Source organism: Leucoraja erinacea, chromosome 5 (genome assembly GCF_028641065.1).
Source record: "Leucoraja erinacea ecotype New England chromosome 5, Leri_hhj_1, whole genome shotgun sequence".
NCBI lineage: Eukaryota > Metazoa > Chordata > Chondrichthyes > Rajiformes > Rajidae > Leucoraja > Leucoraja erinaceus.
In genome coordinates this window covers 15859981-15883954 of record NC_073381.1, presented here as the reverse complement: position 1 = coordinate 15883954, position 23974 = coordinate 15859981, and the positions used below count along the sequence as shown (strand labels likewise).

At 45.1% G+C, this 23974-nt stretch overlaps 1 protein-coding gene across 1 annotated transcript in view; it reads right to left on the bottom strand.

Moving 5' to 3' along the window:
- LOC129696942 (dystonin-like) overlaps nt 1-23974 on the bottom strand; it is a 529669-nt gene that overhangs the window by 225370 nt on the left and 280325 nt on the right. Inside the window, 4 exon segments of the mRNA XM_055635073.1 lie at nt 262-397; nt 2124-2212; nt 5993-6145; nt 21589-21687. Of these exon segments, the coding sequence (XP_055491048.1) occupies nt 262-397; nt 2124-2212; nt 5993-6145; nt 21589-21687 (477 nt within the window).

Below are 23974 nucleotides of genomic sequence, written 5' to 3'. Positions count from 1 at the left end.
TTTGCAGCATACAGTGGCTTATTTCTTTTCACAGTTCTGCCGTTCTCACCCAAGCACCAGAAAGTTAATCCCATTTTTGTTTTAAATCTGACAACACAAGCTTATTTTTTGTGCTTATCAGTAATGCCAAGCAAACTCCTTATTGTACCACTGTTAGCACTGGTTTTCAGAATATTAGTGAGGAGATACATCCACATTCAAATCCAGCTCCACTGCAGAAATTCAGCTGAAACCTTCACCCGATCGAGGGTTGGTTCTTACCTTCTCCCCTGATGCCTCTGCCAGCATGCTCTGGGAGTGCTGGAGCTCCTCGCAAGAGCGTTCACACAACTTATCATAAGCTTCCTGAAGTGACTCCACTTGCTTTTCTGTTTGTAGTTTATCCTCTTCTGATATCCTACACAGAGAATTACAAATTGTCGTAACATTTTTAACAAGCAGAAAGTCCCAAAGTTCTCTCACAACACAGGTAATGACAAGAACCTCTTCCCCCCCACCTCTATCCATCCCCCTCCCCTACCCTAGCCGTCCTACCAGTTGCACTGTTCGTATCCTTTAGTCCCACTATTTAGCACATCTTCCTCAGCCAACAATGGGCCATTATGGACTCCACCCTTCCTGAGGTCGTCAATTGCCAGCCCTGATTTGCTCTGGCCTCTTCTCACCTCCAGTTTCCTGCTCCCCCCCCCCCCCCCCCCCCCCCCCCCTTCCCCCCACCCCAATCTGAATATTTCAATCTGACACGAAACATCACTTATTCCTTTCTCCATATCATTTACAATATATATTAATGATTTGGATGATGGGATTAAAAGTAACATTAGCAAATTTGCAGATGACAATGCTGGGTGGCAGTGTGAGGAGGAATGCTGTGAGGATGCAGGGTGACTAGGACAGGTTGGGTGAGAGGGCAGGTACCTGGCAGATGCAGTTTAATGTGGATACATGTGAGGTTATTCACTTTGGTGGCACAAACAGGAAGGCAGATTATTATCTAAATGGTGTCAAATTGGGAAACGGGGAAGTACAATGGGATCTGGGGGTCCTTGTTCAGGAGTCACTGAAATTAAGCATGCAGGTACAGCAGGCAGTGAAGAAAGAGAATGGCATGTTGTCCTTCATAACAAGAGGAGTTGAGTATAGGAGCAAATAGGTCCTTCTGCAGTGGTACTGGGCCCTAGTGAGACCACACCTGGAGTATTGTGTGCAGTTTTGGTCTCCAAACTTGAGGAAGGGCATTCTTGCTATTGAGGGAGTGCAGCGTAGGTTCTCGAGGTTAAATCGCGGGATGGCAGGACTGTCATATGTTGATAGATTGGAGCGGCTGGGCTTATACACTATGGAATTTAGAAGGATGAGAGGGGATCTTATTGAAACATATAAGATTATTAAGGGTTTGGACACGCAAGAGGAAAGAAACATGTTCCCAATGTTGGGAAAAGTCCAGAACCAGGGGCCATAGTTTAAGAATAAGGGGTAAGCCAATTAGAACGGAGATGAGGAAAAACTTTTGCACATAGAGAGTTGTGAGTCTGCGGAATTCTCTGCCTCAGAGGGCGGTGGAAGCTGGTTCTCTGGATGCTTTCAAGAGAGTTAGATAGAGCTCTTAGGAATAGCAGAGTTAAGAGATATGGAGAGAAGGCAGGAGCGGGGTACTGATTGTGGATGATCAGCCATGATCAAATTGAATGGTGGTGCTGGCTCGAAGGGCCGAATGGCCTACTCCTGCACCTATTGTCGCGAGATGCTGCCTGACCCGCTGAATTACTCCAGATTTTTGTGTCTATCATTGGTAACGACAACATTAGGAAATACAAATCAGAAAGTGACATGTCAAATCCACGTTTTCATGCTCGTGAATTTAATTTTCAGGATAAGGGTGTGCCTGGATGCTCAACTGCATCAAAAACCTTTAAAATTGCTGTGGTCCAATTAGTGACTCTTCTTTTCCCAGCCTATTCTCAAATAGAGTGGGAAGAATCTTTTGCTGATAATGCCATGCATCTGAGTTAGAAGGAACACTAATCACACACACAGAACATCATGATTTAAATTGTACACGCTAAGTATTAGTCCACACAAGGCTGAGGTCTTTTATTGCCAGAGAAGCATAATAAACTAACTTGTCACTGTGTTTCGCCAAGAACATCTGTGTCGTGTGTATAGCTTCAGCAATTTGGTCCTTCTTGCTTGATAGTTCCACATGCAGTGCCTGAAAGCAAAGGAAGATAGCCTTGAAATTACTTGAAAATCAACGTGTGAAAATCTGAAATGTAATCAGAGTTTGCTTTACTCAGCGGGTCAGGCAGCATCTGTGGAGAGAAAAACTGGCGAGTTCACGTTTCAGGTTCGAGTATTCAACCTGAAATATTAGCTGTTCCTCTTTCCACAGATTCGGCCCGACTTGCTGAGTGCTTCCAACATTTTTTGTTTTTATAACATTTAGATAAGTCTTTATTTTGGTCATGCTTTTAATAGGTCACACACAAAAAAAAAAACACATTTTCTACAAGGCATCCATCAAAAGCACAGGCTGTTCAAGGGTGATTTCACAAAGTACTTCTGGCACATTTGGTTGTGTAGAGCTCTCCTCCCAGAATAGAGTAATGGAATCCTACAGCATGCAAACAGACCCATCAGATTAACTTGTCCATGCTGACCAAGATGCCCCATCTACGCTAGTCTCTCACCTGCTTGCTTTGGACTCATATCCCTCTAAACCTTTCCTATCCATGTACCTGCTCAAATGTCTTTTAAATGTTGTTATAATACCTGCCTCAACTACCTCCTCGGCAGCTCATTCCATATACCCACCATCCTGTGTGTGAAAAAATTGCCCTTGAGGTTATTATTAAATCTTTCCCCTATCATCCAAAACCTATGACTTTTGGTTCTTGACTTCCCTACTCTCGATAAAAGACTCTGTGCATTCACCCTATCTTATACACTCGGTTCTTCATGAGTCTGGGAATCAGTTCAAAGGACTGAGATAGACGTAAGGCTGGGGTATTAAAGGTCATGGAAACATGCAAATCAATTGAGTTATGGTCAGATCAATCCTGACTGACACGATGCATGTTCTTGTACGGAGCATTCCCAAAGATGAGCAATTCTTCTCCAAAAGTGATCTAGATATCCTCTGGAATATAGAACCATGGGGAAAACATTGTAAGGGAATGGGATTAATTGGATTTTTTTTTTTTCAAAGAGGCAGTACCAATGCAATGCAGTAAATTTGCTAACTGAATCTATCGTATCACTTTCTATTGCACTCAATGGGACATGAAGGGACACTTGAAACACCAATCATCCCCCTCTTCATCTGATATATATCTTTGATTATAGTTTACTGGAGATATCTGGAAGAATTTGATTGTGATTGGCAATGAAAGAGCAGCACGGTCTGAGTGGGGGAACAGTTGTTGTGGGAGCACCATTAGGAACACCTCCATTAAGCAAAGGTCAAAGGAATTATCTTTCCTCTGTGGAATACAGAACTAAGGAGAGCTGGCCTGAACTCTTGGATTAGGAACAAAATCAGACACTGGCTTCTCAGTTTGGGCAGAAACCAGAGACCAGAGACCAGTGGCAGCCCACCACAGATCTCCTGAGCCTAAAGCGAGACATGGAAGATCACCTTGGCTTTTCCCTCATCTTTCGCCACTACTGGGAAGGGTCTTCTCTGTTTTGTGTTAAACTTCAGAAGAGGAGTGATCAAACCAACGTCCAATTCCTCTACATCAGACATTCAGACCACCGCTAGGTTTGAGTGAGATGGAGCTTCAGCCATGATCATATTGAACAGTTCAGCAAACTTGAACGACCTACAGGGTGACTCCTGCTCCTATGTTTCTAATCCTTAAAGGCCAATGTGAATAACATATCGGAAGGCTGGTAGAGCAGGCCATTGTGAGAATGTTCAAAGCACAGTTTAGTCCAAAAGTTATTGAATGAGATAATGTAGCAGGACACTTAATGCAAGACGCTCCTTTGCGGTTTTCTTTGAAATGTCTATGGCAATTCCTTGAAAGAGCATTCCTGTGATTCCACTCTCTGCACTTTCTCTATGATTATTATAATTTTTGGTTTCAACCAAATCTCTTTCAAGTTATTTACAAAGGGCAGATCAAAACATGATTAGGAATCTTGTTTGTAATACCTCCAAGCTCTGAACCATAATCACCATGTAGCTCATTCAAAATGCACTTTTCATAGACTGAGTAGACTTGCTGATGGAGGTACTTAGTTCAGACATGTCCCCAATTTGTTTCCTTGTTGATGCAATGGTTTCTTTGTCATGCAACCACACAGTGTGCTATTGGTACAGGAACAGGAACACTTTTCATGGATGCTACAGTTAATATGGAAATGCAACGAGGAACCCAAGCCTGGGAGTGACCTGACACTGGATGTAAACAGAACGAGATGTCTGCCTTGTGCCTGCAATACTTAGCAGTGCTATAGTGCTTTTAACTCCCTAAAGCATTTCACAGAAGTGTATCGGTGTCTGAAAATATGTAGTAAGAGGCTGGAATTAAAATATGGCAGATATTTTGAATGTTTATATGGCTGGAAGAGATTACAAAGGGACTGATGTGATGGAAGACTTGAAATTGAGGATTTAAAAAAATTTATTCGAAATGAGGTTGTGAGAATGACTGCGAGAGCTAATCTTCAGTGAGCTTTTAGTTTTAGAGATACAGCACGGAAACAGGCCCTTCAGTCCAGCGATCCCCACACATTAACACCACCCTAAATACACTCGGAGCAATTTTACATTTATACCAAGCCAATTAACCTACAAACCTGAATGTCTTTGGAGTGTGGGAGAAAACCAAAGATCTGTGAGAAAACCCACGCAGTCACGGGGAGAACGTACAAACTCCGTACAGACAGAATCCGTAGTTGGGTCTCTGGCGCTGTAAGGCAGTAGCTATGCCGCTACATCACCGTGCCGCTCAAAGTTAACCAAATCAAAAGTATCTACAGAGGAAACCACTATGACAACTCTCAACCCCCCTCCCCCCCTCCACCTGCTGCAAGTTGAGGTTTTGAACCAAAAGCCAAAAATAGTTTGGAATAGATTTTCACTTCAGGACATTCAAATGGGGCTCAACGTCACCAGCAAAGGCACTGATCAATGGACTGGGAACATGTTATTGGCATATAAAGCAGCATGGGCTGAATCCAGTCGCACAATGGACCCATTTAGAAAAATATCCTCTAACGTCTCAGACTTTGCTCAGTGCTAAAGAATGGTATTGACAGAGATTGACAAAATCTTGATTAGCAAGGGTATGTTAATGGTTATGGGGAAAAGGCAGGAGAATGGGGTTGAGAGGGCAAGTTAAACCAGCCATGATTCAATGGTGGAGTAGACTCGATGGGTCAAACAGCCCAATTCTGCTCCTATGACATGAACTTGTAAGTCTTAAGCTGCCGCAGTTTTATAAAGTGCATCCTTCAGTTTAAATCACCTGCATGGCCTCTCTATCCTGCTACTCCAAACCTGGCTCCTTGTTCATTGTTCATTTCAATCACCCCACTCGCAGCAACTGTGCCGCAACTTGACTCCAGCCAAAGCTCAGGTTTCCATCGGTTAATTTTTTGCAACTTGCACCTCAAACCTCTCCTTTATTACCTTTGTGAAAATGTTTTCCTTTGTTCAAGCTTTTGTTCTAATGCTATTTGGGTAACCTGATCACAGATTGTAATTAAATCACCTCCTGTGAAATGCCTTGTAATGTTTTACTTGATATAAATGTGTCATTATTTATTGTGCCTATCATGATAGCACCAGTCAGCTCAATTCCACACTTGGCTCCACCTTCTTCCCCAAGAAATTCTTTATTTTCACACTGGAAACATTTATTATTTCTTCAAATGTGTTATATCATTGCTCAGTATGGACGGCATGGGACTAAGCCATCCATTAGGTCCAGTGGAACATTCCAGATAACACATAAACCTTGATGCGTTCCTGTAACCGTACCTGCTGCTCGGACAGTGACTTCTCAGTTGCAATGGGCTCAGGTGTGGGTGATTGACGATGTTTCACAGCTAAACTCTTGTTCTTCTCAGAAACCCATCTCATCAATTCGCCAACTTTCTCGACATGCTCTTGCTTTGACTCTTCCACTGATTTCTAGCAGAGTTAAAAGACGGATTGAAAACAATGCAATTTGATGTCAGGAACACCCAATTGGTTTCCACGTAATTGGACATCCATTATTCAGATCCAACGGGAAAGACCACACTTCAAACAAATTTCTCCCCCACTTCTGCAAATGTATATTATTCAGCAGGTTAAGGTCAAATGGAAAAAAATATATTTCCAAAGCACGAAATCACACTGCAGCTTTTCCAGAATGGATATTCTACAAACCATAAACAACAATCTCATTTATAAAACTGCACTCTGCATTTCCTGACAGTTAGGCTTTTAAGTTTGAACTTAGAGCTGATAATGATACCTTAAAGCATGAAGCTTCTCCTGCAAATGTTTGCTGGCCCTTTCTACACTATGGACATTTTGACATTTTTCCTTCTTGCTTTCTTACGTTTCCACTTGAGACAACACTTTGATATTGTGCCAATTTATGACAAATTCAGTGACACAGTGAACAGGCTATGCATAGTATACAGTTATAAGCAGACAATAAAAAAAAAAGTGTGCAATTGCCAAGTCATCTTTCAAACAGAAGAATGAAACAACTTGGAGAAAAAATATTTTAATTCAGAAAGTGTCTAAATTTTACATAGTCGTATTGTAATGACACCGTGAAGATCCTTTAAAACTGCGTGGAATGTTATAATATCTGTGATATATCTTCTGGAGCTATTTCTTCCGAAGAGTTTGGCGAGATTCAATGGAGGAGCATCTATTCAGATGCAGGGAACTCTGGTAACATCGTCTGATCCATGCTGGAAGTCTTCATGTGGCAGCTGGCAGTACCCAAATTTGGAAAAACTGAACCAGGTAGATGTTTCAAACATTTTTTTGTTAATTTAGAGCTACATTTTTGTTAATTTATGCAACTACAAATTATTACAAGAAGCTAAGAAGTTAAATGCACCTTTTTATTTAAAGAAGTTGGAGTCTTCGTTAAATAAAACAGTTTAAGAACAGTTTTCTGGCTATATATTCCAGTGAGAACAATATCTTTCATTGAAGGTTCTACTGCCTTTCTACCACCTATTCATTCTTCTTTTCATTCCTGCCCACAGACCCAATCCCCATTTCTGCTCAATAAATGGATACGAAAGTATTTGCTGATCTGAGATCTCATGTTATGCCCTTGCCAAGGAGGATGCTTCCCCCCCAGTGAATGCTATCGAAACAGGTTACCCTCTGGGGTTTCCCTCCAACAAGGTAAAGGTGACCACCCACGAGTCTCAACGGTTCACATCTGCAATATATTTGAACCACTACGCATAATCACCTTGCCCATTGCACGGTGACAACGAGATATTGCATGGTGTGGGAGGGGAGAATGTGGAGAGCATCTCTGTGGCAGGAAGCCTGAGCAATAGATTCCCTCTTTGGCTGAAGGATCACCTGAACCAACCGGTAATCGGTAGGGTCTGCGGGGTAAACTGGGATTCTTGGTAATGGGTAGCTCGTTTCCTTGTGGTCTCAGTCAGACGAAACGCAGAATAAACCCAAATCATTACACTACAACCACCACTGCACAGAATAGGGAGCCCTACCAGATCAAATTACCATGCTTATTAAAATTTATCAAGCTCCTGCATTGAAGGGCATGCTAAAAATGTAACAGGTGTAAGGAGGAACTGCAGATGCTGGTATAAACCGAGGACAGACACAAAAGGCTGGAGTAACTCAGCAGGTCAGGCAGCATCTCTGGACCGCTCAATTACCCCAGCCTTTTATGTCGAAAAATGTAATATTTTGTGAGAAATTTGTAGTCTCGTGGAGCACGGCAAAAAAACACCCCCCCCCCCTCCTCTTCCCTCAGAAGGCTACACATTTTTCACCTTGTCATTGGATGAACTGGATGAGGGACTGGAAGGCAATATCTCCAAGTTTGCAGATGACACTAAGCTGGGGGGCAGTGTTAGCTGTGAGGAGGATGCTAGGAGACTGCAAGGTGACTTGGATGAACTAGGTGAGTGGGCAAATGTTTGGCAGATGCAGTATAATGTGGATAAATGTGAGGTTATCCATTTTGGTGGCAAAAACAGGAAAACAGACTATTATCTAAATGGTGGCAGACTAGGAAAAGGGGAGATGCAGCGAGACTTGGGTGTCATGGTACACCAGTCATTGAAGGTAGGCATGCAGGTGCAACAGGCAGTGAAGAAAGTGAATGGTATGTTAGCTTTCATAGCAAAAGGATTTGAGTATAGGAGCAGAGAGGTTCTACTGCAGTTGAACAGGGTCTTGGTGAGACCACACCTGGAGTATTGCGTACAGTTTTGGTCTCCAAATCTGAGGAAAGACATTCTTGCCATAGAGGGAGTGCAGAGAAGGTTCACCAGACTGATTCCTGGGATGTCAGGACTGTCTTATGAAGAAAGACTGGATAGACTTGGTTTATACTCTCTAGAATTTAGGTGATTGAGAGGGGATCTTATAGAAACTTACAAAATTCTTAAGGGGTTGGACAGGCTAAATGCAGGAAGATTGCTCCCGATGTTGGGGAAGTCCAGGACAAGGGGTCACAGCTTAAGGATGAGGGGGAAATCCTTTAAAACCGAGATGAGAAGAACTTTTTTCACACAGAGAGTGGTGAATCTCTGGAACTCTCTGCCGCAGAGGGTAGTCGAGGCCAGTTCATTGGCTATATTTAAGAGGGAGTTAGATGTGGCCCTTGTGGCTGAGGGGATCAGAGGGTATGGAGAGAAGGCAGGTACGGGATACTGAGTTGGATGATCAGCCATGATCATATTGAATGGCGGTGCAGGCTCGAAGGGCCGAATGGCCTCCTCCTGCACCTAATTTCTATGTTTCTATTCCCTTTATAATGAAGCTGCTGGCAGCAACTCTTCTGGCAGTGCATCCAGTGTCATAAGCCACCCCTTAAATCATTGAAATGCCCCTGCCACGGAGGAAACATAATATCATGCCTTGCGGCACTGCCACTATAAATGAGATACAAGAAGGCTTCCTGCATCTGAATACAACTCCTTGACCAGGGCACTTGCTGTTGTGTGTTCTCTGTGTTCTCCTTCATTTTATCGTTGCCCAATGGACGGAAAATAGTTTCCGCAACTGGGCCACGGACACCGCTGGAAAATGTCAGAAAGAAGACAAGAAAATAGGTGCCGAACCCATTAGTAAATGGATTGTTTGCTTGGACGTTCGTTATTGTGAAAAAAAAAAATTCACATAGAGTGGCGAATCTGTGGAATTCTCTGCCACAGAATGTAGTTGAGGCCAGTTCATTGGCTATTTAAGAGGGAGTTAGATGTGGCCCTTGTGGCTAAAGGGATCAAGGGGCATGGAGAGAAGGCAGGTACAGGATACCGAGTTGGATGATCAGCCATGATCATATTGAATGGCGGTGCAGGCTCGAAGGGCCGAATGGCCTTCTCCTGCACCTATTTTCTATGTTTCTATGTTATGCACCAGGGTGGACCTCCACCTGTACTTAGTTTGTGTAGAGGGAACGGTTTTATAGGAGAATGAGATAAGGCATCAGAAACCACAGATAGGCACAGTGCGGAACAAAAGTTAAGACAGCCAAAGTCCACACTGCTGAGTTTCAAGCACTGATTTCTAACTGGAAAATTCATGGTGAAAACAGTATCATGTTTCGGTAATAATCATATCAGGTCATCGCATCTGTTGACAATTATTGCCTGGTCAGAGTGGCAATGAATGGACATGGACAATGGATCAATGGATCAGTGAAGCACCCTGGGAAATGTCCTAATGAAGAAGAGGGAGGAGGTGAAGGCAACAGCTGTGATGAACATTCCATTAAAGATTTGTGTCTGAAATATTTAAGCCCTAAGCAGCTAAAGCATCGGGTGAGATGGTGCAAATAGTCATATGAGCGAGAGAGCATGGAAATGGATCCTTCAACCTAATTTGTCTATGATAACCAAATTGCTTAACCCAGGTAGTCACACTAGCCTGCACTGGAACCATATACTTCAAAACCTTTCCTATTCATGTCCCAGTCTTATTTTCTTTTAAATGCGGCATTGTACCTGCCTGTACCAAATCCTCTGGCAGCACATTCCATATACGCCCCAAAGATTTTTTTCCCCTCTCACCTTAAATGTATGTGATCTAGTTTTAGATTCCCTTCCCCCAAAATGTAGAAGCAAAGAAACAATATGGCAAGGACAGGGCGAGGGAGCGGGATGCATGGCTTTCAGGACGGAAATCCTCTGGGAGCGGGATTGGTTATAAAGTGGTGAGGCACTACTTCAGAGTGTCGGACCGCACTGCTGCCTCCAGGAATCTCATTCCCGTGTGGCAGTCAAATACAGCTCTGGCCAAAGCTTCTTTGTATGAGATCTTCTCTTTGGTTTTTGGACAAACCAAGTTCCTGGCGTGCATCGTTTCATCCTGCAGCCTCCGTGCAGTCTGGTCGTCGACAAGACCATTGCTTCGGGCATCCTCCAAGGGCATTCTTGTCTGCAAGTTTGGATCCACCAGCCCACCGGTCAGGTGCTGCAGTTCCAGGAACCGGTGTCCTAAGTCACGTCCCACCAGATTCCTCCGCAGAGCTTCGTAGGTTGACAAAGCGAGCTGGGAGCCGGGCTGCTGGAAGCCGCTGTAGGCTTGCTGCGATTTCTGAATGCTGGCAGCAATTTCCGTGTCCATTAATTCGTACTGCAAAGCATCCGAGATGGAGTATCGCTTCCCGGTCGGTGGATTAATGATCCCGCCGGTACACGCCTGCGCTTCAAGCAGCCGGGTGGCAGTCAGCCGATCCAACAAATTCTGATGCATGGCTTTCAGGACGGAAATCCTCCGGCATTCATTCGGATCCCAAATGCCTGCAATTGGACTGTTGGGATTTGGGGCCACAGTGCTCCTGCTCGTCAACATGTCAGCCAGCTCGGTCACGGTGATACGGCCATCTCGGTATTTATTGAGGTCTACTTGGCTGATTTTACCCTGGGTTAAAGCATCGTCGATGCTGAACATCCTTCCAGAGTTCACGTCTGTTAGAAAGTACCGAGTGCCACCCTCTGATTTGTCAGTGGTCTCTCTCCACTGGGACTGCACCTCTGAACGCTCAAGATAGATCTGTTTCTCAATGTAATATTTCAGAAAAGCATCATATAGAGTTATCTCTGATTTTGTGTTCGTGTCTACCACTGAAATGGTGCTAGGCGTGTCAGGAGATGGGGTGGAAATCTTCCGTGTTCCAAAAGGGAGGAGCAGATGATTCCCTGCTAAATCCACCACACACAGCTTCATCAACTCTGCATAATGCACACCTTGCCTGGTGTTGGGATTTTCAAAGCCTCTCACTTTGCCGAGCGTCTTGTTTAAGGTCCGTGCAACCTCGTGGCTCAGGTGATCTTGCTTGCATGCCGTCTCCAGTGGCAACCTAACACTGCGCCCGGGGTCAACGATTCCTCCCGTTGCGATCTGCACTTCCAGGAGCCGTGTTCCAACTTGCTTTGTGATTAGCTTGCTCTCCATGGCTTGGAAAACAGACAAGGTCTTCCCATTATACGAATAACCTGTGACTGCTTTCTCCGCTTGCAGCATAGCCTCCTTGAATTCTGCGGCAACTAGACCTTTATCAACTGCCTCCTGAACCGAGTACTTTCCATGGGACAGGGTGTCGACAAGAAAGCCTGTTGCTGCCTGAGCTTCCAAAAATTCAAGGGCTACGGATGATTCAATTATCCCTTCCTTCACTGCTTCATTGAAAGAGATTTTTTGCTTACTGGATTCCAAGTACAGGCCAGCGATTGAGTTGGTTTGGTTCAGATACTTGCCCAGGGACATCTGCACCTGTGAGACAGTCTTTATTCCTTTATCAAGCTGCTCTGCAACATTTTTGTTCAGGAGGTCAGCCTCAATCAGCTCCTTCACCGTGACACGGCGACGCAAACCTTGAAGCTCCAAAGAATTGTTCGAAAGAAAGACTTCATCCTCAGATGTGCTCATCTTGATGGGTCTACTGTTGCCAGTCGGTGCTGGAAATATTGTGTTGTTGTTCAGGTTCGGGGTCTTTGGCAGCTTCTCGCTCATCTTGGTGTGTGGTCTAGTTGACATGTTCTGAGACAAGAGCTCAGCACCATGAGATATGTTCACTGTGCTTAACCTGGCTCCCACAATGTCACCAATGCAACTCTTGCCTTCAGTTCGACTTGTGCAAGATGCAACCACATCTTGTACACTCTTACTTAATTCATCAACTGCCTCCTTTGCTGCAAAACATTTGGTGTGATGCTTTAACCTTTCTTTCCCATACGAAAGCATCTCTAAGCGCTTGGATATTATTTCCATTTTGCCGGGCGATTTGAGTGGCTCCAGATTTGCCATCTGTGAAAATCAACATTGGACATGATGAGGAGTCGAATGATATCAGACGTTGCCCAGAGCCCAGAGGAAGCAAATAGGTGAGAGAGCAGAGGGAGAACATGGCAAGTCCACAGAACCCAAGGTCCACAAAGATAAGCAGAAGAAACTGCTGCAACAAAGTTTTCTTGAAGTGCAAGTTTTGCCATGAAATGTAGCCCAACAATGATCACCACCAGAAAGTAGGGTCTCAAAAGCAAATCCCAAAAGATATGCAAACAGACTGCCCTTTGAGTGGACCAGAATACATCTCGATCTCTGCTTTGTCCTTCTCTATAGCTATTCGTATTTGTTCTTCAGGGAAAGTTTGAAAGTATTTTAATAATTGTATTCAAGGTGAATTATTAGTTTTAACAAGGTGACAGAGCAAGGAGTTAGTGAAAGTTTCCCATGCTTGTTGAATGAATAGCTCAATGTTAATTGCCCATGTTGATCAAATTGGCCTCAGGTCAACCATGTGGGAAGAGTTTCAGGCCTGTCCCACTTGGCAATTTTCTCGGCAACTGCCGACATCATTGACTGATGTATCAGGTCACCGAAAAATTCACGGCGTGACGATGTATTGACGTGCGGTGTTTTTTCAAGTGTCACAACATTTTGTTTTGTCGCCATTGGATTTTGAAATGTTCAAAATCTTTTGGCGACACAGGCAGTCGCCGAAAAAAATAGCCAAGCATGATAGGGCTTCTTTTTCTACATCCCATGCCCAGCAACAAGGAACTTCATTTCTTGAGCAATGTGATGCACAAATTGAGCAAATTTACTTTGTTGTAACATGTTATTGTTTCCTAAACACTATTTATTAAAACAACTTCGAACTGATCATAGGGAAGTTAAACTGTTGATTATGGGTAAAACCAACAGAAAATATGGGAGAAACATATTTGGGAGACACTTATTTACCATGGAAGCGGTGATAAACATGTATTCTTCAGAGATGGTGTGGCCAAGGTGTTTGTTGAGGAACAGCTTGAAAACAAACGGCAATGGATTTATGAACAGAATGCCTTCAAAGGATTGATGAAGGATATGCCATGGGATCATTACTATTATTGTATGGTGCTTGTAAAAGATGAATTTCAACAGAGTTTGAAAGACAAAAGGGTGTGGCTGTCTGCATGCTTGTTTATCAAGAAGAATGCTGAGTAAGCATCAGGAGGGAGTGTCTATACATGGATTCGAAACCAAGATGATATTGGAGATTTTTTAAAGAAAACCCACTCAGATTTGGAAAACAACTCTCCTTTGTGGCTCAAGTTTCTATTCTGATGCAGACAACTGGCTCCAGTCCCCACAACTTAGCTGATGGGGTCAGGTACAGTGTTCCCGCAGCCGTTCGCAAACAGTGGTGGGAGTCAGAGTGGTCACTCTCTCTTGGGTCTCTTGTGTGAAAGAATTGGCGAGGTTGGCATGAAGCAGTGGCACAAGATGGACTCTCTTTCTGGATTGACAGCCAATTAGAGTAATCAGAGTAAAGTTCAGGGTGAAGAAGAACAGCAAGAGATAACAACATTGAAAAGCTGTGAGATGTCACAAAAGTTTCCCCCTGTAAATTGTGGCACGTTCTCCTAATGGTTTACCCACATGGGGTAACTCAATCTGAGGCTACCTAAACTCCCAAGGAGTGTGCCCCAACATATATATCTTTCACCAGACCATGGTAACAGCCTGCTGCTGATCACCGACAAATCCAACTTGCTGCCTTTCCAATTTTTTCTTTTCTTGGATTCCAAAGTCAAAGAGTCGACAGTTTATTTTCCCATGAACCCAAGGGATTTTTTACCCTGCCTGTTCTTACCAGGGGAGAAGGGGCATTAGCGATGGTTGTGGACCATATGGGCGGGAAGATCATGGAAGGGGGTGTGGAGGTCTTGTAAAGGCTGGAGAGAGAGACTTGATTTGAGGAAAGCGGGTGAAAAAATACACAGAGGCCAGATTATAATCACACCGATATCAGTAATGCCCCTGTCCCACTTAGGAAACCTGAACGGAAACCTCTGGAGACTTTGCGCCCCACCCAAGGTTTCCGTGCGGTTCCCGGAGGTTGCAGGTGGTTGCAGGTAGTGGAAGCAGGTAGGGAGACTGACAAAAACCTCCCAGAACCGCACGGAAATCTTGGGTGGGGTGCAAAGTCTCCAGGGGTTTCCGTTCAGGTTTCCTAAGTGGGACAGGGGCATAACACCAGTGTATTGATGCAAGTATATGGTCATAGAGAGATACAACAATGCCCTGCAGCCCACCAAGTTAATGTTAACCAGCTGCACATTTACACTAAGTCCAATATTAATCCCATTTTGTTTCATTCCCTCCACATGCCTATCATCTCCCCACAGATTTTATATTTAGGTGCAATTTAAGGTCAGCCAATTGACCTCCCAATGCTTTTATCTTTCAGAGCAAACCCTGCCGGTCACAGTGCGAACATGCAAACTGCACACCGACAGCAAACAAGGTCAGCATCAAATCTGGATGTCCAAAGCTGTGAGGTTGCAGCTCTCTCCGATGTGCCACTGTGCCACTGCTAATGTAACAGGAACATTAAACAGAGAACAGGGAGCCCATCTTTGCTTGCTTCACATGTAGGAAACAAAGCAGATGTGAAAGAGAGACAGCTTTTACCGCAACGTTCAGGACGAGAGCCTTGAAAATAATTCAAAGGGTGAGGATGCAATGGGGGAGGGGAGATGCATTTATAAAGACAAATGATCCAGCTTTCTTCGACACTGCGACAGTGCAAATGCAAATGAAAGGTGAACAGGAGATGAAAATTGTCAAGAGATTTGGGAGACGGAACTTCTCTAAAATGTGTAGGAACCTAAATTAATTTGATACTCTGGAACACTTGTAACTAATAAACAGAAATGTTTACACTACAATGCTAAAACTGAAATCTATGCTGGGGTCAAACTATATTGTCAGAGAATTAAACCAAATTATAAGTGGAGCACTGTTTTTCAGGTTGCTTATATTTAACAGGTAGTCTCATCTACTCATCATGGACTTGAGGTCTAGGTTTAAAGCCTGCCCTTCGTGTCATCTGGTCCACTATCAAGACAAGCAAGCAGTTCACCCAAAGACTCCCAAGCAAGCTGAGGTCTCCCCACGGATGGAGATGTACCTTGGGCACCTGATCCATGTTTTGTTTGGGCTCCTCGGTTATTGAGGGCAGCCTCGGTCTGTGCAATTCATTTAGACCGTGAAGATACTGTGCTTCCACCAATCCTGTTGATTGCTGCACGATTGTGGACTTGGTCTGCCCGGCCGCATGCTGAGCGGTCAGCACTGGTTTCCAGCTCTGCTGCTCACACTCCGTGAACTGACCCTCATAACCAGTCAGTAAGGGAGTGCTCGGACTCCGGGTGCGATGCTCCCCAGCCACTATTTTTCTGTCCCATGCTCTGTATCGCCCCAGGTGACACTGGCTATCGCTCGCTTGCAACACTAAATCTTCCGCAATACCATTATCGTGGCCGAATCCAGCCCACATGGCTTTGACACAGTTACCCCATGACTGGGCAGTGTCTTTATCCAGCTCGTGCTGGGCGTGCTGGAGCTTGATGCCGAATTCTTGCATCAGAAATTGTTGCTTGCTTATGACCTTTGTCAGGGCTTCTCTCTCCAGGGTAAGAGTGGACAGCTTCTTCTGGAGGTCACTCACACTATGTGCTGCTGCCAGCTTTGCCTCGCTGGACTCTACCAGCTGGAGCTTCAGGCTAGTCGTCACCTGCCGGCCTTGCTCCACTTCCTCCTGCAATTTCCAAATCATGACCTCGTGCTCTTGGTCCTGCTTGACTCTCCGGAACAACTGCTCCTGCACCTTCTCCAGCTGCTCTCGCAAGCAGTCAGCCTGCTCTCTCTCCGCGTCCACCCTCTCCCCCGCAACCTTTCTCTCCATCGCCAAAGAGTCGCGCTCACTCTGCATGCTGGTCACGACCATGTCCGCTCTCAGGTTGGCCGACACCAACTTGTCAACCTGCTGTGTCAGTTCAGCTGCCGTGCGCTTCTCACGCAGTAAGTCATCTTCCAACTTCCTGACCATCACCTGAGAATCGAACTCCCTCTTCTCCTTCTCCTCTATGACCACCTGCATACCCTTCAATCTCTCTATTAAGCCGCAGATTTCCTTTTGCTGCAACTGCATACTCTCCTCTGCCAGTGTCCTCGAGTTCTGAAGCAGGCTGGCGTCAGTCCTTAAGATGGTTGAAACGTCTTCAGCACGACTCCAAGCCTGGTTGACCTCATCCAACTTGATCTCCATCTCCTTCGACAGCCGTTGGCTTTTGGCCAACTTGTCCTCCAACTCCGTGACTTTTGCTGCCAACTCTTTTCCCCCACATCTCCTCTCTCCCTCAGCCGTTTCCAGCTGCACCTTCAAGTTGCTGACTGTGGTGTTGTAGGTCATTGTCCGCTGCACAGCCAGGTCCCGGTCAAAGCGAAGAACCTCCACTTCCTTTTCCAAACTCTGAGCCCGCGATCGAGCAGCGGCACAGTCCCGAGTTAGTTGCTCGACCATCACCCTGTAATCTTCCCTTTGCTGTCGGCTGTCCTTCAGCTCATCTTCTAACAGGGTCACCTTCTGCCGATAACCCTCCTCTTTCTTGAGCAGTAGTTCCCTCTCCGCCTGGGCTTCCTCAAGCTGAAGGCCTGCAGCCCCCAACTGCGTCAGCTGCCCGGAAGCATTAAGCTCCACTTCGTTCACCTTCTGCGTGAGACCCCTCATCTCCGTCAGCAAGTACTTCAAGTCCTTTCGAGTTTGGTCATTAACCTGGCTCATCTCATTGACCATTTTTCTCAGCCCATCCCCTGGAACTCCTCCTCCCACCACTGCCGTCTCATCCTCAGGTCCTTGAAGTAGGTCTCTGATGTAAACTTGCATCAGGTCCAGCATTTGTGTTATTCTTACCACCTGCTGCACAGTGTCTGAGCTGGAGCCCTCCAGCCCACCAGCCTCGGCAACGTCCAGCTGATCGTAGTACTCAGGCCCTTGCTGTGCTGGGCGATAATTCTCCTGCTTCAGGTGACCTTCCCATGTGCTCCTCACCAAAGTGATGCAGACAGGCTCTCTCCCCGGGACCTGCAGCTTTCCTCCGTCCTGACCCTCCAGGTTCAATCGCTCCATCTGCGCCAACTTGTCCTCCAGATTGGCCTTCTCCCTCAATATCCTTTCCAGCTCCACCCTCCACTGACTTGCCTCGAGGTCGGACTTGCTCTTCTCCAGCCTCACTTCTTCCACTGCTTGCCAGTGCTTCGTCCGCTCGCTCGCGGAGTCCGCCCGCAAGCGCGCCAACCGCTGCTCCAGACGACGCTCCTTCTCCTTCAACTGACCCACCTCCTCCACCAGACCTTCTATCTTCACCAAGCTCCAGTCTCCCAAGGTCGGCAGAGGCTGCTGCTGACTGGGAACCCCCAAGTTGGCAGGATTCGCTGGATTCATTTTCTAACACAAATAAAACCAAGTGCTTAGTGAGTCACAAGCGGGGGGGCGGGGGGTGGGGGGAGATGGGGGGGTACAGGGAAGGTGCAACGTCCAATTTTGTGAACTGACCACATAAAAATGGAAAAAAACTATTTACTTACATAAGTATTCTAAGTAAAATGGTAACAAGTAGACACCACAAGTGACTATTATATTCTGCCCCATCACCTTTTAAAAGAAGCATTTTCCCCATTGTTAAACACGGCATCATCCACCTGGTTCAGCTACCCAGCAGTGGTTTGGGAAAAAAAAAACAGACAAACAGCAAGAACACATTCAAATGTGATAACTATGAAGCCTATCATGTAAAGTCAACGGTGAATATTTGACTGATTTTTCATTCTCGATCGAGGCATGGTTGTAATTAGTTGCCGTTCCCTGGTTGGAAAGGTGACGCCAAACCTTGTTCCTGAACCACGGTAGTTCACGTAGCGAGATTGCTCCCACGATGATGTCCCACCAACGATGGAGGAATGGCCACTCGTGTCCCGAGTCAGGATACGACTTTTACACATGAGAATTGGACAAGCTTTAAGAACTGTTCAAAGACATTTATAAGGAAAATGTACAACCAGCTGTTAGCCGAGCCTGTCAGAGTTTCCAATGAAGAGGAAAAATAAAACCAAAATGTGCAACTTCAGTGGACACTACTACGAATGTACATGGGTTGAATGCAGATCACTCTCTCCAATAGTTTTGCGAGTCTCTGTTCCAAATAATCGTGACAAACATGTTAATCATAAGAATGACAATTACAGTACCTGTACTTACATGCATTGTTAAATCCATTCCTTTCGTACCCATATTGTAATTGGTGGTATCACAAACACTTGGGTGGTAAAACACATTTGGGTCGCTGAACTACCATCTACCTCATTGGTGACCCTCGGACTGTCCTTGATCGGACTTTGCTGGCTTCACCTTGCACTACATGGCTCAATTGTAATCCTATATTGTCTTGTTGCTGACTGGATAGCACGCAACAAAGACTTTTCACCGTACTTTGGTACACGTGACAATAAACTAAACTAAACATGTAAAGGTCATCCTGAAGAACTCAGACCACGGTCTGCCTCCACTCCAACTGAGTACAAGGCTAATCGGAGGGACCTGGCTTCTACAGAAGTGGAGGGAGTTCCTCAAGTAAACAGGCCAGCCCTGGCGAGGGCAGTGTTCTCAGATAATCTCTCCGATATTATGGTCCACACTTCAGAGACCTGTACATAGAGCTGCACAGTTCCCAGGGGTATGATACCTGGCAATGCTGCGATCAGCCATTTCCCAGTACCATGCAGCAGTAGTGTGGCATCTCAGAGCCTGAAGCAGTCCAAGTGCTGCACAACACACCACAAAACAGGCTAAACTTGGTGCACTGACCAATGAACTAGTCACACTCCATGGTGAATTACACTCTATGCTCTATTCAGGCAATGAAGGAAACCATCCACATGTTCTGTAATGTTGAACTCAGTGTAAATGCGTTACATTATGCAATTGCAATCCTCCTGAACAAATATTTTGGATTCTCTTATATAGGCTGCGTGGATTTCAGCAAGTCATGGGTGCACCTCTTTGTCTTGGTGGAAACATCCACCATTAATGTTGACTTTTGACAATTCTTTCAACCTGATTTCAGTTTAGTTCAGTGTAGAGATACAGTGCAGAAAGAGATCTCAACAGAATGGAAATGAATCGGTCCACTCTCATTTGTTAGATTCATTCAAATCTTTGATTATTTTTAAATTAGTGCAGACAGAAATGCATGTAAAGTGTTAGTGCGCGCACGCACGCACACATACACACACACACCCACCCGCACCCATACAAACACTCTGCAGAATTATGCTTGCAAATTCTGTTTTTGAGGCTGAAACTATATCAGTCAATATTATTTAATATTACTGCTTGACTTTTAAACATGAAGTTGCCCATTATGGAATATCAATGGCATGGATTATTTTACACATCTGAATGTTGGCCAAATGCGTAAGGTTTACAAAATGTTATGGACACTGATGATGGATGATACATCAGTTCTAATATTGAAACAAATAAAAATCGGGCAAGATCTTCGAGTTAAAAAAAAGACTCGGCAGTAATTACAACCAAAGATTGTCCCCACAGAAGCTCAAATTGAAGCCACACCTGACTGTATTGCTACTAATTGCTGCAATCACCGACTGAGGCAAGGATGAGTGTGAGCAGGCGCCCAGTTTAGGAAGCACCACCATAGTATTGGCAGCGGGTAGAATCAGAAAGGCTGCTATTACCACAAATAACCGGCAGATGGCAGCATCACACCAGTAATATCAATTCCCGACCACAGACCTGACATTCATTCAACCCCATCCCACTCCCCTATCCCACCCCACTCAACATCACACCAGTGTTGAGCCCAATTCACTCTGAATGGATATAATCTCCATCACTGTAGTGACCATATATATATCAAAAATAAACCCACCTTCCCTCATGTACAAATTGGACCATTGATTTATATTTTCCAGTTCTGACTTTCAAGCTAGCGACAAGGTTCAGAGATGTTATTGAAATTCACTCTGACCAAACCATCAATTCTTTTCAACCCCCGCCCCCCCTCCCGTCTCCATTCACCAACCCTACTAAATAACGTCTCCAAGCTCCCCCGAAGGACATGGCTGCAGAAGAGCTCGCTCTGTTTTTTAACACCTTCTAATTCTTTCCTTTGCATGTTAATAAATGAATCCACAGCTTGCATGGTTTACAGCTGTGAAGGAGAGCACCAGCCAAACCACTCCTGGCAGTGGCCTTCAGTCCAAGGTGCTTCTCAAGGCTGCTGTAGTAAAGTACACAGATGCTCCCTCCACTAAAAGGGGCTGTCCCACTTGGGCAACCTAACTGGCAAGTTTAGAAGAGCTTGAAGAAATGACATGTTGAAGACCTCCTTCGAACTCCTTCGACTATGTTGAAGACTAGCTACGACTAGCTACGACTAACTTTGGGAAAATTGGACACCGAATAGTGGAGAGTGAGGACGACTTCCTTCGATCTCCTTCGACCTCCCTTCGATATGATGAAGACTATCCACGACTACCTTAGACTACCCTCGATTACCTACGACTAACATGCCGACCTGCTACGACTAAACTTACAAGTAAAAAAAGTATCGATTTTTTCCCATGGCGACCTTTCTTTACTCGCGGGCATTTTTTTAAACATATTAAAAGAAACACAGCGACTTAGCTGAGGTCTCGAGTGCGCGGAGACCACTCTCGAGCATGAAGGAGAGTTACGAAGACCTCCTACGACCTCGTGTCGACCGTGCTGCGTATACGAGTCGAGGGCAAACTCGCCAGAACTTGCGGATTAGGTCGCCCAAGTGGGACAGGTCCTTTAACCCACATTCCCTGCCTCAAAATGCCAAGAATAATGCTTGGAATCCCTCTTGGTAACAAAGCCGTGTGGCCAATGTCCCAACCTCCCGCTCATCTGACGCTCCATCGTACACAAACTCTGAATACTCTCTTAATTAAGTTTATCTCAGGATTTAAAAAAAGTTGAAATTCCATTCAGAGCGTGTTAATCTTTCCTCCGTGTTTGTGACAGTTCTTACCTCTTCGTCCTCTGATCTTTTTAAGGCATCGCTGGCAAACTTCACGTACTGCATCATCAGGGTAACCAGAGCAGTATAGCGGGTGCGGAGGTCCATGTACTGCAGGGGGACACAATACAATGCGACACCAAAGTTAATGCAGTCCACTGTTTTACTCACCATTAAATGGAGCTCGAGCTTCAGGTGGATGAGTACTTGGGACAATCTGTCAGGAAAGGGTTCATTCCCAACTATTCTCTTCTGAGGTATCCTACATTAGGACATTGGAAAAGTCAAAGAGCTCCTAGCCAGTGCCTCTTAAACAGTGTTTCTTTGCTGTAAAGACAGGCCTTGGTCATGAAATCTCCCATCACTTCTCTCACTGAAGCAGGACGGCACAATGGTGCAGCGATAGGGTTGCTGCCTCACAGCGACAGAGACCCGGGTTCGATCCTGACGATGGGTGCTGTCTGTGTGGAGTTTGTACCTTCTCCCTGCGACTGCATGGGGTTTAGAACATAGAAACATAGAAACATAGGTGCAGGAGTAGGCCATTCGGCCCTTCGAGCCTGCACCACCATTCAATATGATCATGGCTGATCATCCAACTCAGTATACCATCCCTGCCTTCTCTCCACACCCCCTGATCCCTTTAGCCACAAGGGCCACATCTAACTCCCTCTTAAATATAACCAATGAACTGACCTCAACTACCTTCTGTGGCAGGGAATTCCACAGATTCACCACTCTCTGTGTGAAAAATGATTTTCTCATCTTGGTCCTAAAAGACTTCCCGCTTATCCTTAAACTGTGACCCCTTGTTCTGGACTTCCCCAACATCGGGAACAATCTTCCTGCATCTAGCCTGTCCAACCTCTTAAGAATTTTGTAAGTTTCTATAAGATCCCCCCTCAATCTTCTAAATTCTGGCGTTTTTGCTCCGAGTGCTCCGGTTTACTCGGTCATTCCAAAGATGAGCTCGTTTGTAGGTTAATTGGCTTCTGTAAATTGCCCCGAGCGTGTAGGAGGGACTTGTTGAGAAAGTAGGATAACATGGAACTAGTGTGAATGGGTGATCGGTGCTCAGCGTGGACTTGGAAGGCTAAAGGGTCTGCTTCCACGCTATATCTCTAAACTAAACTAAAGTGTGGAATATCTCAATAACAAGGCTGAACATACAACGTTTCGAGCCACCTCTGCCTCGCATGGACTATCACATTAAACTGATCCCTGAATTTCGATAATCAATCCAGTTTATTGGTGTACTGACAGCACAGGTCAAGATAGAAAAGGTGTAGGGGAAATCCTCTTGTTTGAACTAAAGTCCAGCTAACTGGATAAGGTGTGGTGGAAAAGTGGAGATTCTTGTTTAGCTTATGGCGATATAAACTGAATGAAGGCAGAACAGGTGTCTCAAATATCCTCATCATTCCCCACCGCAGCTCAATCCAGTTGGCAGAGAATTCTTTGGCACATCGTAGTGCAATAACTAAGTACATGATTAGCAATCATCATTACATGGGTTCCAAATGTTGGTAGCAATGGTTGGCATTGGAATTACTCATGCTCAAAGTATAAGAAACCTGTCTCTAATGAAAGACAAGATCTCCTCAGCTATCTAATTGACTGCCTGCAGTTTATTACACTTGGAGCATTCACCACGTTTGCAGCGCTCAGCTGGCCAGTGCTGTCCTACAATTTAAAGTTCATAAATATAAATCACTGCTCAAGCAAGGAATTACTCATAAAACATTACTTTCCATCCAAGGCCTTTTACTTTATGAAGCATCTGGCCTTCACAGGGACAGAAGGCTGGCATTGTGCTTACATTTAATTTGAAAGTATCATCCACTTTTAAGAATAACGGGTAGGCCATTTGGACTGAGATGAAGAAAAACTTCTTCAACCAGAGAGTTGTGAATCTGTGAAATTCCCTGCCACAGAAGGCAGAGGAGACCTACTTTCTATGTTTGCCTGGTCCTTGGTTTCTGCTCGAAATCACTAAAATGGTTTTTCTATTTTAGCTATGTAATTAATTACTTGCAATAACACAGGAGACTCCCCATAGGTCCACACTGGCCCACACCAAAGGAATTCCATCAATCCCATTCCCCCTCTCCTATTTTCCTGTGGCCCTGCAAGTTAATTTCACTCACAAAATCAACTCCTCTTTGATTCTTTTGCCACTTACCTGTAATAAGAGGTCATTTTCAGCAGACTATTAACTTACCATCACATCTTTGTGAAGCGGGCGCACCCAGGTAGAACGTGCAAACTCCCCCCAAACAGCACCCGAGGTCAGAATCGAACCTGGGTCCTTGCAGATGTGAAGCCACCTCACTAACCACTGCGCCACCGTGCCACCCAGGGAACTTTTGAGCTTTTCCACTGTCCTTTTGGGTTGAAA